The sequence below is a fragment of the Hirundo rustica genome, chromosome Z, assembly GCF_015227805.2.
Source record: "Hirundo rustica isolate bHirRus1 chromosome Z, bHirRus1.pri.v3, whole genome shotgun sequence".
Lineage (NCBI taxonomy): Eukaryota > Metazoa > Chordata > Aves > Passeriformes > Hirundinidae > Hirundo > Hirundo rustica.
Window position 1 is genome coordinate 45,209,464 of NC_053488.1, and position 14,377 is coordinate 45,223,840.

General features: G+C 36.5%; 1 protein-coding gene across 1 annotated transcript in view; it reads right to left on the bottom strand.

The window, feature by feature from the left end:
* ADAMTS19 (ADAM metallopeptidase with thrombospondin type 1 motif 19) overlaps positions 1-14,377 on the bottom strand; it is a 143,778-nt gene that overhangs the window by 33,675 nt on the left and 95,726 nt on the right. Inside the window, exons 13-16 of the mRNA XM_040090047.2 lie at positions 13,601-13,770; positions 10,464-10,591; positions 9,658-9,778; positions 7,590-7,670 (exon numbers count right to left, since the gene is read on the bottom strand). Of these exons, the coding sequence (XP_039945981.1) occupies positions 7,590-7,670; positions 9,658-9,778; positions 10,464-10,591; positions 13,601-13,770 (500 nt within the window). The remainder of the gene's footprint in view (positions 1-7,589; positions 7,671-9,657; positions 9,779-10,463; positions 10,592-13,600; positions 13,771-14,377) is intronic.

A 14,377-nucleotide genomic window follows, 5' to 3' on the forward strand; every position in this document is an offset into this window, starting at 1 on the left:
GCTTTCAGATTCCTCATATGAGTCACTCGTCTTAGACAAAGTCAGAAAGCGTGTCCTCAAGCCTTACATTTGGACTTGGATTCAGGCAATGCAGCTTCTGTGCTTGACTCTGTCACACCCCATTTTGTAAGCAAGTTCACTGAGTTTTATCCCATACTGCACACATATTCTTATTCTTAACTTTTGACAGAGGAGGTTGCTCTGTACAAACTAACCCAAAATAGGAAGAACATTTCAAACATAACATATCCTCTCTCAGGTAATTCAAGCAATACACCTACAACTGAAAAGACAACCAAAGAAAAAACTTGGACTGGGAAAGCCTACCGCAACTGTAACCACGACCACAGTTTCACTGCTAAACCAAGGGGACTAATTACAGTTGTATCTCAGCAGAGCATAAAACAGCCGTCATAACATGGCATATAAGTGATGGTGATGAGTGTTAATGTATTTTTCAATTTACCCTGCCAGGACAATCACTCTTCCAATTATAAAGAGGTGTGAGAGGCTATTCAGCCAGAAAGATACAACGAATCATAATTCTGCTATTGCATCTCCCATTTCTCAGTGGGGAGCAACAGTGCCCTGGTTCTGGTCTTCCACTTGGTAAATCAGTACTTACTAATTTTTTTTTTTTTTTTTTTAATGTGGACAGCTCACTCTACTGCATTTCCTTCATGAATTTTGTTTTCTGCTTTGTCCAAAATATAATCATATTTCCAGAAAAGTATCAAAGTAATGCCATTTTGAATGGCCCTTACTTTTCCACAGAAAATGTAAAAGTTATCTGAAATTAAAATCTAAATGAAAGTATGTTCACTGATAGTTTTTGTCAAGGAAGTAATTGTTTCACTTCCATTCAGGTAATCAAATGTCCCTTAAGAACATTAAGACTTGAGATTTAAGTAATTTTTGAAAACAGCAGGGCTAAGGCTGACTGATTGATAGTTGCCAATATTCTCTTTATTACTCTATCCTTTTCAAAAGTTGTGCAATAGTCCCTTTTCTTCAGCCATTGGGGACTTCAGCAGGCTGCCATGATTTTTCAAATATACTTCTAAGTGGCTTGATAACTGCATTAGCAAGTTCTCTCAGGACTGTGGGATGTATGTCATTAGGTCCCATATATTCGTGTATGTTCAGGTTCCTTGGGTGGTCTTAAACCTGATCTATGACGGGAGGAACTTCATTCCACATTCCCTGCCCTGATGTTGAGGCACTTGAAAGATGTGGGAAAAGAGTTTACCACTGAAGCTGAGGCAAAAAACTGTGAAGCACTGCAGTCTTCTCCTTGCCCATTATCATTAGTTTTTCCTGTCTTATTCTTCAGTGTGTGCTGTGGGTGTATTTCCTTTACTATTCCCTTTCTGACTAAAAACCTGTAGAAACCTTTATTAATCTCTCCATTCCTTGACAAAATCAGCTCTACCTGTGCCCTAGTTTTCCTGAATGTACATATATGAGCAGCACCCCTATATACCTCCCAGGATCTATGTCCCTGGTTCCTCTGTCTGTGCATTCCCTTCTCACACTTTAGTTTGACCAGGAGGTCCTTACTCACCCATGCTATCCTCCTGCCTTCTTTGCCTATTTTCTTATATGCTGGAATTATCAAGAGCTTTTTCAACCTAGGAAAAATTATTATCCTTAACTGTTACTAAAAACTATTCAAAAACTATCCTAAATCTTTAAAAAGCTGCCAGCTCTGTTTTGCTCCTGTATACCCAAGGGCAGTTTCCCAGGTGGTACCATCTATCAATTCCTCAGACAACTGAAAGCTCACTCTCATGAGGTCCTGGTTTTAGTCTTCACCTGGCCCATATCCCTAAAAATCATGAGTTCCAGCAGGGCATGATCATTGCAGTCTAGGCTGCCACCAAACTCTAAATGGTTCATCTGTGTTGGGAAGCAACCAATAAGGTCCAGGAGCACTATTACTCTGATCTATAATTTCAGTTAAGAATTTATCCTCAATACGTTCCAAAAGTCTCCTGGACTGTTTATAGCTTGGTGTGCTGTTTTTCCAGAAGATATCAGGTTACTGAAATTCCCGAGCCAGATCAGAGACTGCAAGCATGATGATTCCTGTAGATGAAGTACGAGCATTTCATCAACAAACTCTGTTTGGTTAGGGAGCCTGTTGCAACCCTAAGAAAATAAGTTTCTTTGTTGGCTTGGGCCATAATTTTCACCCATGGGCTCTTAACCATTTCCTATGATCCTCTCTCCATATATGAAAGGAAACCATGTTTAGTCCCAGGACTCCGTTCTCTGCTATGCTTTGGGCAGCAGGGGGTGAGATGGGACCAGGTTCTCAACTGGCTTCCCTTGAAATCTGAAATTACACTCTCTGCAAAGATTGCACAGATTTCGTTCTGGGTATTTTTCAACTATTAACATTGTCAGAAATGAGGGACTCAACATTTTTCAGACACCATATGCTTTCCCAAACACTCCTGTCTCAGAATGTGGCCCAACGTGCTCTTTTTTTTTTAACCAGGAAGAATTTCATGGAAGAAATCACACGGAGCACAACACACGTATAGCCTGGATGTCTATAAGAGCATTGGCAATTACAATGTCATATTGTGTTAGACTGCAGATCTGAAGCGTCTATAACCCTGAGGTAGCCTGATCACATATCTGAGAAGAATCCAATGCACAGGCCAATCCACTTCTGTAGTTCAGCTGAAAATGAACAGTTTCTCTTATTTCTGATCAGCACAAAAGAATTTCATGGTTAGGACTCTAAGTAATTTCTATAGTTATATTCCACTAACCCATCATATTATTCCATGATAAAGTCTGGACCTGTCATGCTGTTATTCAGATGTCTCATGAATGAGCTCTCTAATTTCAACATGTAGGACTTCTAAGACAGGAATATTTTAATTTTCCTTTTTGTATTCTATATTAAAAATGTTTTTTTGAAAACTTGTAACACTTGCCAAATATAAATGAAAATTTATCAACAGAAAGGTATTATCTTATAACACAGGAATCTAGAAATGCTTGAAACTTCTTAGAGCTGTTTTTACAAATTTTTTTAAGTATCTGATAGTGAACCAAGTCCCAAAAATGGTTATAAACAGTGTGACCACTGCTAGTTCAGTCTTTAAAAATAAATAACAAAGTTATATCTAAAATTAATAGTTCTTAATTCCAAAATAATAAGTTTATGCTTTAGGAAATATTCTTTACTTAAATAAACACTCCCCATCCACTATAGTGCTACATACAATTCCCACTCTTGAATACTGTACTGATAAAAGAAGGATCACAAACTCTTGTGCTATTTTCAATGTAATTTCAGCAGGGAGGAATACCTAGTTTGGCTATATCACTGCTCATGCTTCTCTGCAGGTGAGAAGAGACAAGACAGTTGTCAAGGGGTCAATTGGTTCAGTAAACACAGTAGCAAGTTCTGCCTTGTCTTTTCCTCTGTTTCTGTGGTCTACACTGATATATTTCACACAAAGAAGACATCTGCTCTGAATACTTGCTTCAACAATTATCCAATGATGTGGCTACTGCGGGCTTTGGTTCTATTTATGAATTTAGCAAAATCACTGCAGTTTCCAGATCATAATGATTTTGTTTCTTGACTATCAAGTAAATGCAGAGAAGGGCATTGTATTTTGACTCCTTCTGTATTTCATCTGTTTTGTACAACAATGATCAAATCTTCCTTCAGTTAAAACTGCCTTCTAAGCAATAATTATTACTATATGTTGGAATATGCTGTATCGACACTTTATCTCCAATCACACAATTATTATTAGTGTAGTGAGCTGTATTATCGCCAAACCTTACCCTAAAATATTCTTATGACAATTAGTAAAACAGAAATAGTGTTGGCCTGTATTGATTAATTTCATGTACAGAACTAACTAATGGTGCCACATAAAATTAGCATAAAGAATTATAAGATAGAAAACCAATTAGAAACATGAAATAACTTAATCTGTTTTACCTTTCACATTTTTAACCACAGTATTGTGAAGAATCTTGTTTCTAAGATTAAAGACATAAACTCTCACCCCAAAACTTTCACTATGCTATGCCTATTCAAAAAGCATTCCTTTGCAATTCAGATTCTGATGCTTTCAAAATAACGTATAAATGTAAAAAGTTAAAATACCTTGTGATAATAGGGAAAAAAAACCCAAAAAAAACCAAAACAAAAAACCCCACCAAACTGCAAAAACACAGGTTTAATTCAAGATATGGCAACAGACCTGTGACTGGGACCCTACGAAGGCGTACAAAAAAGAAGTGTACAGCTCAACAAAAGATATTGCACAGAAGTACTGGCTGATCCTTATTCAGGTATTAAAAACCAGTAAAATTAATGAAAACAAAATTAAAGTAACAAGCAATTGGTAGCTAATTGGCAACTTTCAAAAATGAGCATCATGACTGACATTATTTCATGGGCATGAAAACTATTTCATTCTTTTTGCATTTTGTGGGGTAAGAATTAAATCATTTCGCTACTTATGAAGAAGGAACAAATTTCCCTAAATGCAATGTCAGCTTTTTTTTTTTTTTTTTGCATTATTCAAAAAATAGAAAATAATAGTATTTCTATTCTCCCATATGTCAATAGAAAGACAAACTGTAGTTGTTGTTCTAACATTCTTAAATATCCACATCTGTGGTTCATTGGAAAAAAAAATTAAATATTCCAGATCTCTAAACCTCCTGGGAAGGTGCAGGCCTCAAAGCATATCACCTGCCACCCATTGATAACCCGAACTGTCATAATTAAGATTCACCATCTTCAAATTGAAGTACTGAGAATACTCAAATATTTCTTAAAATGTAAATATTACTTACGAACATAATTAAGAACAATGACCAAACCAGGGAATTTTTCATATCGCTGTACTATTTCTCACACTATGTCTCTCTCAATTTAAATTTAAGCACTGCACAAAACAATACTAATTTTATTTAATTCATTTGCTTCAACCCTGTAACAATAATGTGTACTGTCCTACACAACTTGTTTAGACCTCATTAAAAGATAAACACTTTTTTTAATCAATGAAAGACAATTTCATTTAAATGGAAAAACGAAAAGAAAAAAATCATTGTGGTAAAGTTTGTCTATTGGAAGATTCACACAATTCAAAAGAGTGCAAAGAAACACGTTCCTGCTTTTTCAGTCTAATTTTAGAAGTTCTGTTTGACTTTATTAATGAATATGTATCATGGGTTGGCACAGTTTTATTATCTAGTTACAGAGAAATGTGGAATGTTTTTCCCTTCAGGACTTTAGAGTTGCTTTTTTGGCGGCGGGGAAGGACAGGGACCTGTCAGAAAGCTAGCCAAGATACTGGCAGCTAATTTAACCAATGAAGATGCCAATTTGACTTTGGGAAGGACACATTTAAAATTCTCATCACTGAGAAGTCACTCTCTTGCCTCTAATATAGCCATGAGGTAACATTGTGGGTGGCAGGGGGCCCTGGGTCAGGTCCCATTTCCCCCTGGATGGCCGGGCCGGGCCCAGCCGGGCCTCCAGGAGCCGCTGCCCATGCGGGAAGAGAAAAAAGGAACAGCTCAACAATGCCACGTGTTTACAGCTTTGTGGCAGCTCCATGCCTGGCCGCCCTGGATGAGACTGATGTGGAGAGTGAAATAATACAAACTCTTGATTTGGGGGGTTGTGTGTTAAGTGTTGTAATTCCAAGTTCACCCATTGTCATAGTTACAGAGGTTATGTGCTCACATTAAAATGTTTACTGTTGTTGTTATTAAGGTTAATTACTTGAACTAAAACCTTGGTTGTTATGTACCTGTATCCCTCTCCCGATGTGTACAACTTCCACTGCTCCCCAGAGACTGTGCGCCCGAGGGCATATGAAAATTAAGGTATACAAAATGCAAAAGACCCCTAAAGACGAGCAGCTATTGTAACCCAAAAGAACTGAGAGCAACACCTCCGACCTGGCAAATAAAAAGGGACCTCGGATCACCAACTAGAACTGGCTTCTAAGTTGTCACCATAACTATAGTAGCATCCAACCAGGATGACATCCCTGGACCACGAGTCAACCAAGCATCTTCCTGAGAACTCCCATGAGAATGGAAGCTCCAGCTCTGCCAAGTGGCAAAGCTGAAACACCTCCACGTCGTCCACGGGAGCAGCAGCGGTGTGCGCGACCCCTCGGGCCCCCACCCAGAACTGTCCTAATAGAGGCCTTTTTCAAAGGAGCTGGTCTCCTGGCCCAATCTTAACACTGAGGGGTGGAAGAAAGGACTTCCACCAGTTTCTCTTTGTATTTCTATAGCCCTGCAGCCTGGGGCAGGGAGCACATAGCCACTGCAGGCCTGGGCAGATTTAACTCTTTCTTAGCAACATGGAACTTTTAAAGCACAATCCTTCCTTGAGAGAGAGAAGAAAGAAAACAGAAGGTACATAGGACAGGCACTGCATGAAGTCAGTGGATTAGAAATGAAAAAACTGATAATATTATTGGAATAAGACTGAAGAAGTGGACACTTTTAACCAGACTTGTCTAGGGTAAACTATGGAGAAATAGACTGTTCTTTATAGCATCTTAGTGTAGTTGGGGAGAATGCTAATTCTAATCAAAATTGAGGACTGATGTGATTGAGATTTAATTGAGAACTTTGAAGCCCTCACTCCTGGGTTAAGAGAAGGTCTCAGCCTTTGAGACGAAGATGATTTTAGACTAGAAGTATTCATAAACAGTACCCCAAATCCACTGAGAGGCTTATAGGTGGCCAAAGAAGAAGGCTGCTGATAGAACATCACAATCTGCAAAAACTCCGGGTGGTTGGAGATGTGTGACATTAAGAGCCACTAGACTATTTTGTTTTGTAGCAAAGGTCTCCATAAAACTCTAGATAGACTCTTCTCCTAAAGTAATGAATTATTATGTTTAAATAGTGAAATTGACTGAAAATCAGAAGTTGTGTCTTTCTATGTTGTTTCATAAGAAAGTTAATCATTTGTAGAGGGAGGGAAGGGTGTTTTAAAGTTTCATTCTGGTTTAGTTTTGTTTTCTTTTTCCCAACTTTATTTTTTTTCCCATTATTTTAGTGTGTGTTAATAAAACTATTTTGTTAATTTTTAATCTTGAGCCTGCTTTGCTTTTCTTTTATTCTTGCTCCCACAGAAAAAGAATAAATACTAAGACCACTATACTAAATCGGCAACCAGAATTTAGCGAACGTAAACCAACTACAATATGTTGCCCAGCATTTGTCTTCTTGTGGTGTGAGCACAAATTATTTTATGTTTGAGAATAAAATTATTTTCAGTAGTTTTAATGTCCTTTCCACATGAAAAAATTAAAATGTGCAAGTAGGCACATTTTTTACATAATCTAAATATAGTGGTTTAAATATTATCTTTAAAAGATGAGACAAAAGTCAAAAACAAGACCTATATTAAAATGGTTCTGTAATAATTTGTTCAGTTCCTTAGACATGTTCTTCACAGATCTATTTTTCTACTCAGGACTTTGTTCAATGACAACAGCATGTTTAGCTGGCGCTTTTCAGTATTGAGCAAAACAGGACATTAACACTAAAACATATATAATATTTACCTAAATAACTGTGAGCTGGTTTTTCTTCCACAACTTTGATTCTCCTTGCTCCTGCTGGTATCACCAAAGCTTCCACATAACCTAAACATGAGAGCAGGTGTCCCAAGTTAAACGGAAAAAACAGAAAAGCATGGAAAAGTACATCTTGTATGTTTTCTCATTTCTTCTCCCCTATTTTGCTTTTTAAATGTAGCAAGTTAAGATTTATGCAGCAATATTTTGAAGATCCTTGCAAAATTGAAGAAAAGCTATGGAACTGTTCCTTATATGTAATATATATACAATACTACATAATTAAAAGAGTATGGCACAGTAAAACATAACAAGAATTAGTGAGGCTTGAAGATTGGGGCTGGAGCAGGTGAAGTTATTTCTGGCTAAGTAGTTCAGAGTCATCATGACCACCAGATGACTATAAAAAAATTCCAGCTTTACTCAGCATGAAAAGACAAATGGTATGGTACTAAAAGCAAAGCATCCTCCCACTGCTTAGCTTTAAGCTAATGTATTTTTTGCTCCAACTCCTTCTTCTTGATTTAACACATTCAAACCCTGTTATGGTAGGCTTTGGTTTTGAAATCTAATTACATGCTTCAAATTGAGATTGTCTATTGACAGTGTGGGACTAAGACAGGATGTTGAACAATTTGCTTTGAGTAAAATGTGGTGGAAAGGTAATGCAGGTGAAAAGCATTGTGCAGACAGAAATGTCATTAATAAATAAACACATATTTTAGATTATCCAGGTAAACTTTACAAAGGGAAAAAATATAGCCATCTTTTATTATATGTAGCTATGTGATATTCTACAATAAAATAAAACATTTACAATACTTTTTGAATAATCCTGAAACATGAAAATAAAAGCAACATCTTTCATTTCTGTAAGAATTAATAATGCTTTCTAAATATTTCTTATAGCTTCTAAAGAAGGAAAATAACTTACACAGGTGTTAAGATGGCAATACCACACTATTGAGGATTGACACAGCACCCCAAAAAAACCTTGAAAAAGTGTGGATACTCACATTAGCAACAGAAGAGAGTTGACATAATGTGATTTTATTAGCAGGAAACTTCTTTGTTGTTTTTTATATATTGTAGTCCTCCAGACTCCTCTGGAATTTGGGATCCTTGCTTTGCCTTACAATCCACTTGAGAGGGCCAGACATAAATATTTGAAGACTATGCCTAACTTTGCCCTCTTGCCTAAAGCATTATACTTCAGTCTAAGATCCACCAAAGTCCTTTATTTTTCAAAGTTATGCTGTCTGCTTCTAATTACAATATTTTGATGTGATTTACTTATCACCTCTAAATTCTGTGCATTTTATATTTAAGAAACTGAAAGTGCAATGGCAAGCCAAAGCTGATAATTGGTCAGATGTTATTTCAAAGAAGACTTGTATACATGCTGCAAGATGCACATTATTAGGATTTCAGTTCTCTCTGTTGACATTATTGTGCTGGAACCAGCAAGTTATTCCCATTCACAGGACAGTTCACAGCAACACTTGGATAGCTCATATTTATTTTGCATTAGAAAATCTACTAGCTTGCTATGATATGTTATTATTAGTATAAAATAATGAGTAATGAAGAGGTATTAGACTTCCTCATGCATTTGGCTTTATGATTTTTCACTGCCTGGCTTAGTTTAGAAACATTACTCTAGATAAAAACCCCCCATAATTTGGCTATTAATTTTGAAGAACACTAAATGAATCTAAACACTAAAAGAATTTACAACACTCTGTTTGCTAAAAATATAAACCTAATTTCTCAAATCCCTTAAAAATCAGTCTCTCCTATAAAAGAGTGCATCTTAATGTAAGATATTGCCTTCATTTTGCAATTGAAATAATGTGCAATAATTTTGCAACAAATTTTAAAATATTTATTTTAAAGTTATCTTATCCTCGATGTCTTATCATCTTTAAAAAGCTAGATCTAAATCTGTTTTGAGGGTCTGCATAATTTTAAGAAATATAGCTTTTTATGTTTCCCAATGCTCCAAGTAACCTAAAAGCCACTGGTTTCCTTAGTACTTGAAAGAAACAGACATTACCTGCTCCTCTGGTATGGTTAAAATCACCTTTAATAACTTTGCATGACTTTCCATTTCCATTGCATATACCACAATGGTCTTCACGAGCCAGAGATCCTAATATACCATCACAGCCAAATTTCTGTGGTAGAAGAAAACAAAGGCTACTGAGACACAGGCCACATTTCTCATGAAGTTGCTTTTAGTATCAGGTACCTCACCCTTCTGCAAGATGCCTAGCCAGCATGACCCAGCCCTGCTGACAATGAGGATTACACTAGCTCATGGCAGAGATCCGTCCCATCCCCATGACTTTATGTAGATTGCTGCATTCACTTTTCCTATGTGGTTGGCTAACTCTACCAGCTGCTCTCCAAGAGAAACACAACTGCATTTCCATCTCCTAGTGGGACCTGTGGCACACCAGACTGTGCAATTCACATCCCACAGGCCTTCCCACTAAGAGAATGCAATGTGCCTCTCCTGCTTTCTACTCAAAATATGCATGGTTCTTTGTTATGCCCACAATGGTAAAGTGGCCTAAGGACTTATTCTGAATAGGTCGTAAACAGGTCTAGAATATGTAAATATAAATTATATCCATGTTTTGCTAAAAAGCATTCAGTTTAAAACAAATTAAGTTTATTCAAGCATCTCCACGTTACTGTCAGACACATTTCTATGAATTAATATCAGGGGTAGCTTGACAACAGCAATGAAGTTAATATATGCCAGCCTGATATGAAATAAAAACCTCTTAAAGTCTTAACATATACATGGGCTTGTTGTCTGCCTGTTTATCCAGGTTCAAAACAATTAATTCATACCTGGCATCTACCATCTGCACAGACATCTAGCCCATGCTGGCCACAGGAAGTCCCGTCCATCACCTTTTCTGTTAGAAGAACAGGCTGATCCTTTCCAGCTGGTGAACAGAATAAAGCGCACGGCTTTTCTGTAGCAGCAATGGATGGAAAAACATGCATTATTGGGAAAAGGGAATATTAGAAATACAGAATTATCACCAACACTATTGTTAAAACTGATACTTGCTTATGTGTGGCATTCATCTACATTAGGATAAGAAGTTATTTTAGACACAGTGAAAATAAAAAAAAAGTTTTAACCAATTTCTTAGCCATTTGAAAAACTTGAGGTTTTTTCTTCCTACAGCATGCTGTTGCTATAATCTTGGCCTACATAGTAGTCATGTCATGTTTGTTGTTGCAATTAAGAGTACATACATTACAGCTGTTGGAATATTTTAGTTGTAATCTATACTTTCATTCTCCTATATTTTTGGCAGATCATAAATACTGGTTAAAAAAGAAACTTAACACTTTCCAGACTTCCTAACTGTGAAGGTCAAGGGGAAAAAATGAAGTAACTGACACACCCTGGGGAAAAAAAATATATGAATTTACAAAGTTTGCATTTTAAAAAACAAACAAACAAACAAAAAACCACAGAACCCCTGGAAATTACTAACATTTTTACAAAGTTCAAGCAATTTTCTACTAAATTTCTAAAACATTCTGTGAATAATTTCTAATTATGAAAGAGCATAAAAATGTAGTAAAATCCTGCGTATCCAAGTATTCCTAATGGTCACATTTGTAAACAATGAAGTTTCACCACTGTGAAAGTAACAGTGAATAAAATAACCTAAGTCACTTCTCTGTGGTCGACTGAGTACAAAATGACAGGATTTTTTCATATCTTTGTTCTCAAAAGTACTGACTCTGAACTTTTTCCTAAATCTGTTGCAGATTTTTAACAGGATATAAGTCAATCCAGAGCCTGAAACTGATTTCACTTGGACACAATCTATACCACTTTGACTTCATATTGACTTCTAGATTCCTGGAGTGCATTTTTATTAGTAAATTAAGCAGTTCCAGGAAGCATTCAGGGGCACTGGAATTCTACTGTCTCTACAGCTGAACTGTAAAACAGTCTATGCCACATTTTTTTGCATGTGCTAACTAGCACCAGCTCAGTCTAGACTGGAAATTGCCATCTGCAAAGGACTGTTTTCAAAAAAAGTAGTTTTAGCATGCAAGGGGTAGGAAAGCACAGACAGAGGAGTCTTGGGCCAGCTGACTTACACAACAAAGAGTGGTCTGGGCACATTTAAATTACTAAAATTGACAGAGCCTCAGGGTATCACTAGAGGATCGGTACAAACAGATGTGATCTCTTCTGCCAACATGTGAAGCTAGTCAGACACAAGCCATCTCTAGATAAAAAGTTGCCTGAGTTTTTGCCCTAGGCATTCCAGTCATACTCTTTAAATAGTAACCTCAAAGTTCCCTGGGGGGAACGGGGGACTTTAAGCATGTATCAGCATTTTTTTAAGGAATACATGACTGATGACCTAAACATTATTTTAAAGACACTGAACTCAAAGACACAGGAACTAAACAATACCAGACAACTTCAAGAGACTACAGGAGATCTCATATAGCAACTATTTTGGACATGGTGCTCAGTTAGTATTCATTAAGAGAGCAAACAATTAAGGATTTGAGAATAATGTATACTGGGATGCTGGCAATCTCTAGCTGGTCCACTTTTGTTTCTCCTGAGGGACACCTCAAGATGACAGGATCACTTAGAACACAGTTAGATGAAAGCAACCATCTGTACTCATTAATGTGGCACAGGAGAGTGTCAAGATTTTTTCATGTCAATGAAATCATATTATTCAAAGCCAGACTTAAACATCTAGATCCTTTATATCCTAGGATATAAATCATGTATTCCTGTGCTAAAACAAAATTTAATATTAAAAAAAAAACCCTAATTTACTTCATAAGCACCTATGTAATAGCTGGAGAGAGTTCTTTTTACAATGAAATGAGCTAACATACAAGCCTAATGAAAACAGAATCACAAGTTTTCCTTTGGCACCTAGAGAAAATGCTTAGAAGAAAAGAAAAGTTAGGCATATATTATAATACGTGGATAGCAAAACAATCTTCTATGCTTTCTAAAGTTTTCTGATAAATTATTTCAAGAGTACAATTTACGGTAATGAACTCCTTAAAATTTGGTAGCACACACTCAGAGTAGTCCTGTGTCATTCTAGGGTTTTCTTTATTACAGCTTGCTATGATATTCTGAAGTTCTCAAGTCAACTGTTTTTATAACAGATGTGTTTTTTGTTGTGCTTTTTTCTTTGTTTGTTTTGAATTTAAATAAATTAAAATGGAAAATGTACAGAAAATTCAGTGGGGTGGAAATGACTGATCACTAGCAAGAAGGAATTTGCTTTCTAGACACTGATGTTTTACACCAACACTATTGTTGCAGATAATATAAGTCTGATCTTACTATACTCCCACTTGAGTGTTTTCCCAATGATATGGTATGTAAGCAAGTTTCTTGCATGGAAGCATGCATACAGTATGCCAGAACTTTTCATGCACTAGGTATTTGGATTTACAGAAATCTTATTGAAATTTATAGCATACGTTTTCTACACATTGCTCCCAAATCAAACACTGATATGCGAAATAAAGTGTTAAGCTAGAAGTTCTCTCCTTGCTCAAAAACAAAGGCTCACATCATCTGCATTGTCTTTTTTGGCTTTGTAGGTAAAAAATATAACTGATATATGCATGTTTAATGATGAAGCATTACTCTAGAAAGCTGTATTTCTGAGTCACTTTCTACAACAGTTCTGATTAAAAAGGAAAAAAAGCTGACTGGATTTTCATTCAAATGTAGTTATTACTTATTAAGAAGGACAAATTTAATAGGAATAAAAGAAAATATTCTAAAGCATACAAATGTACCACTAGAGCTTGTCTATGAAATTTAAATAACTTACCAAAAATACTGGGCTTGAGGTTTGTTTGTCTGCTTTAGTTTTTACTGTATCTCTTGATTACCAACAATATCAACAAGCTATAAGCCTTATAAGCAGATTATAAGAACAAGGGAAATGGTTTATACTTACCATCATCAATGACAGCTTGCCACTGGTGTACATGTTTCTGATATGAAGATCTGACACTGAAAACTTGGCACTGCCAGTCCCTAAAGGCAGGCATGCCAGCAGGACAAGAAGGATTTTCACATACCCTATACTGCATTGTGGGCCCATGACACTCTCCTTCAAGACCTGAACTAGAAAAGATGGCATAAGTACAACCTTTTACTGTTGGCACTATCTTGTCAAACTTACAGTATACTTATTTATGCTAGACACAAATTAAAAATAGCAAGGTTTTTTGTTGACACTTAGCATTCAGAAATCACCCACAAAAAATTGAAGTCACAGAACAAAACATGTTTGCCTTCTCTTTGTACTGGTTACATTACATATAAGAAGTGATGGGTGCTAAGTCATAATTTCCACTACTAATCCCAGAAACCACTGGGATTAGTAGGAGTTCAGTCCGGAGAACCTCAGGTGCAGTTTTGATATCATTGAGATTATTTTTCTCTCTCTGGGCTGAGCCAAAGGGGCTACTGAAAGGAAGCAACACCTGCAGATTTGCTACCTCTCCTTTTTCTATAAGTGTGGTGTTACAGGGCTCAGATAAATGCTTTGTTTCTTTCTGGTCACTGCAGCTGTGCTTGCAATGAACAAATGCAAAAGAAGAGAGAACTGCAGAAACTGGAGCTAATTATTTGGAACCTAGCCTGGAAAAATGAATTAATGAGCGTGAAATTAAGAGTTCCATAAATTTCAGAAATAACTTTAAGGTATACAGCTGAAAGTGGTGTTTAG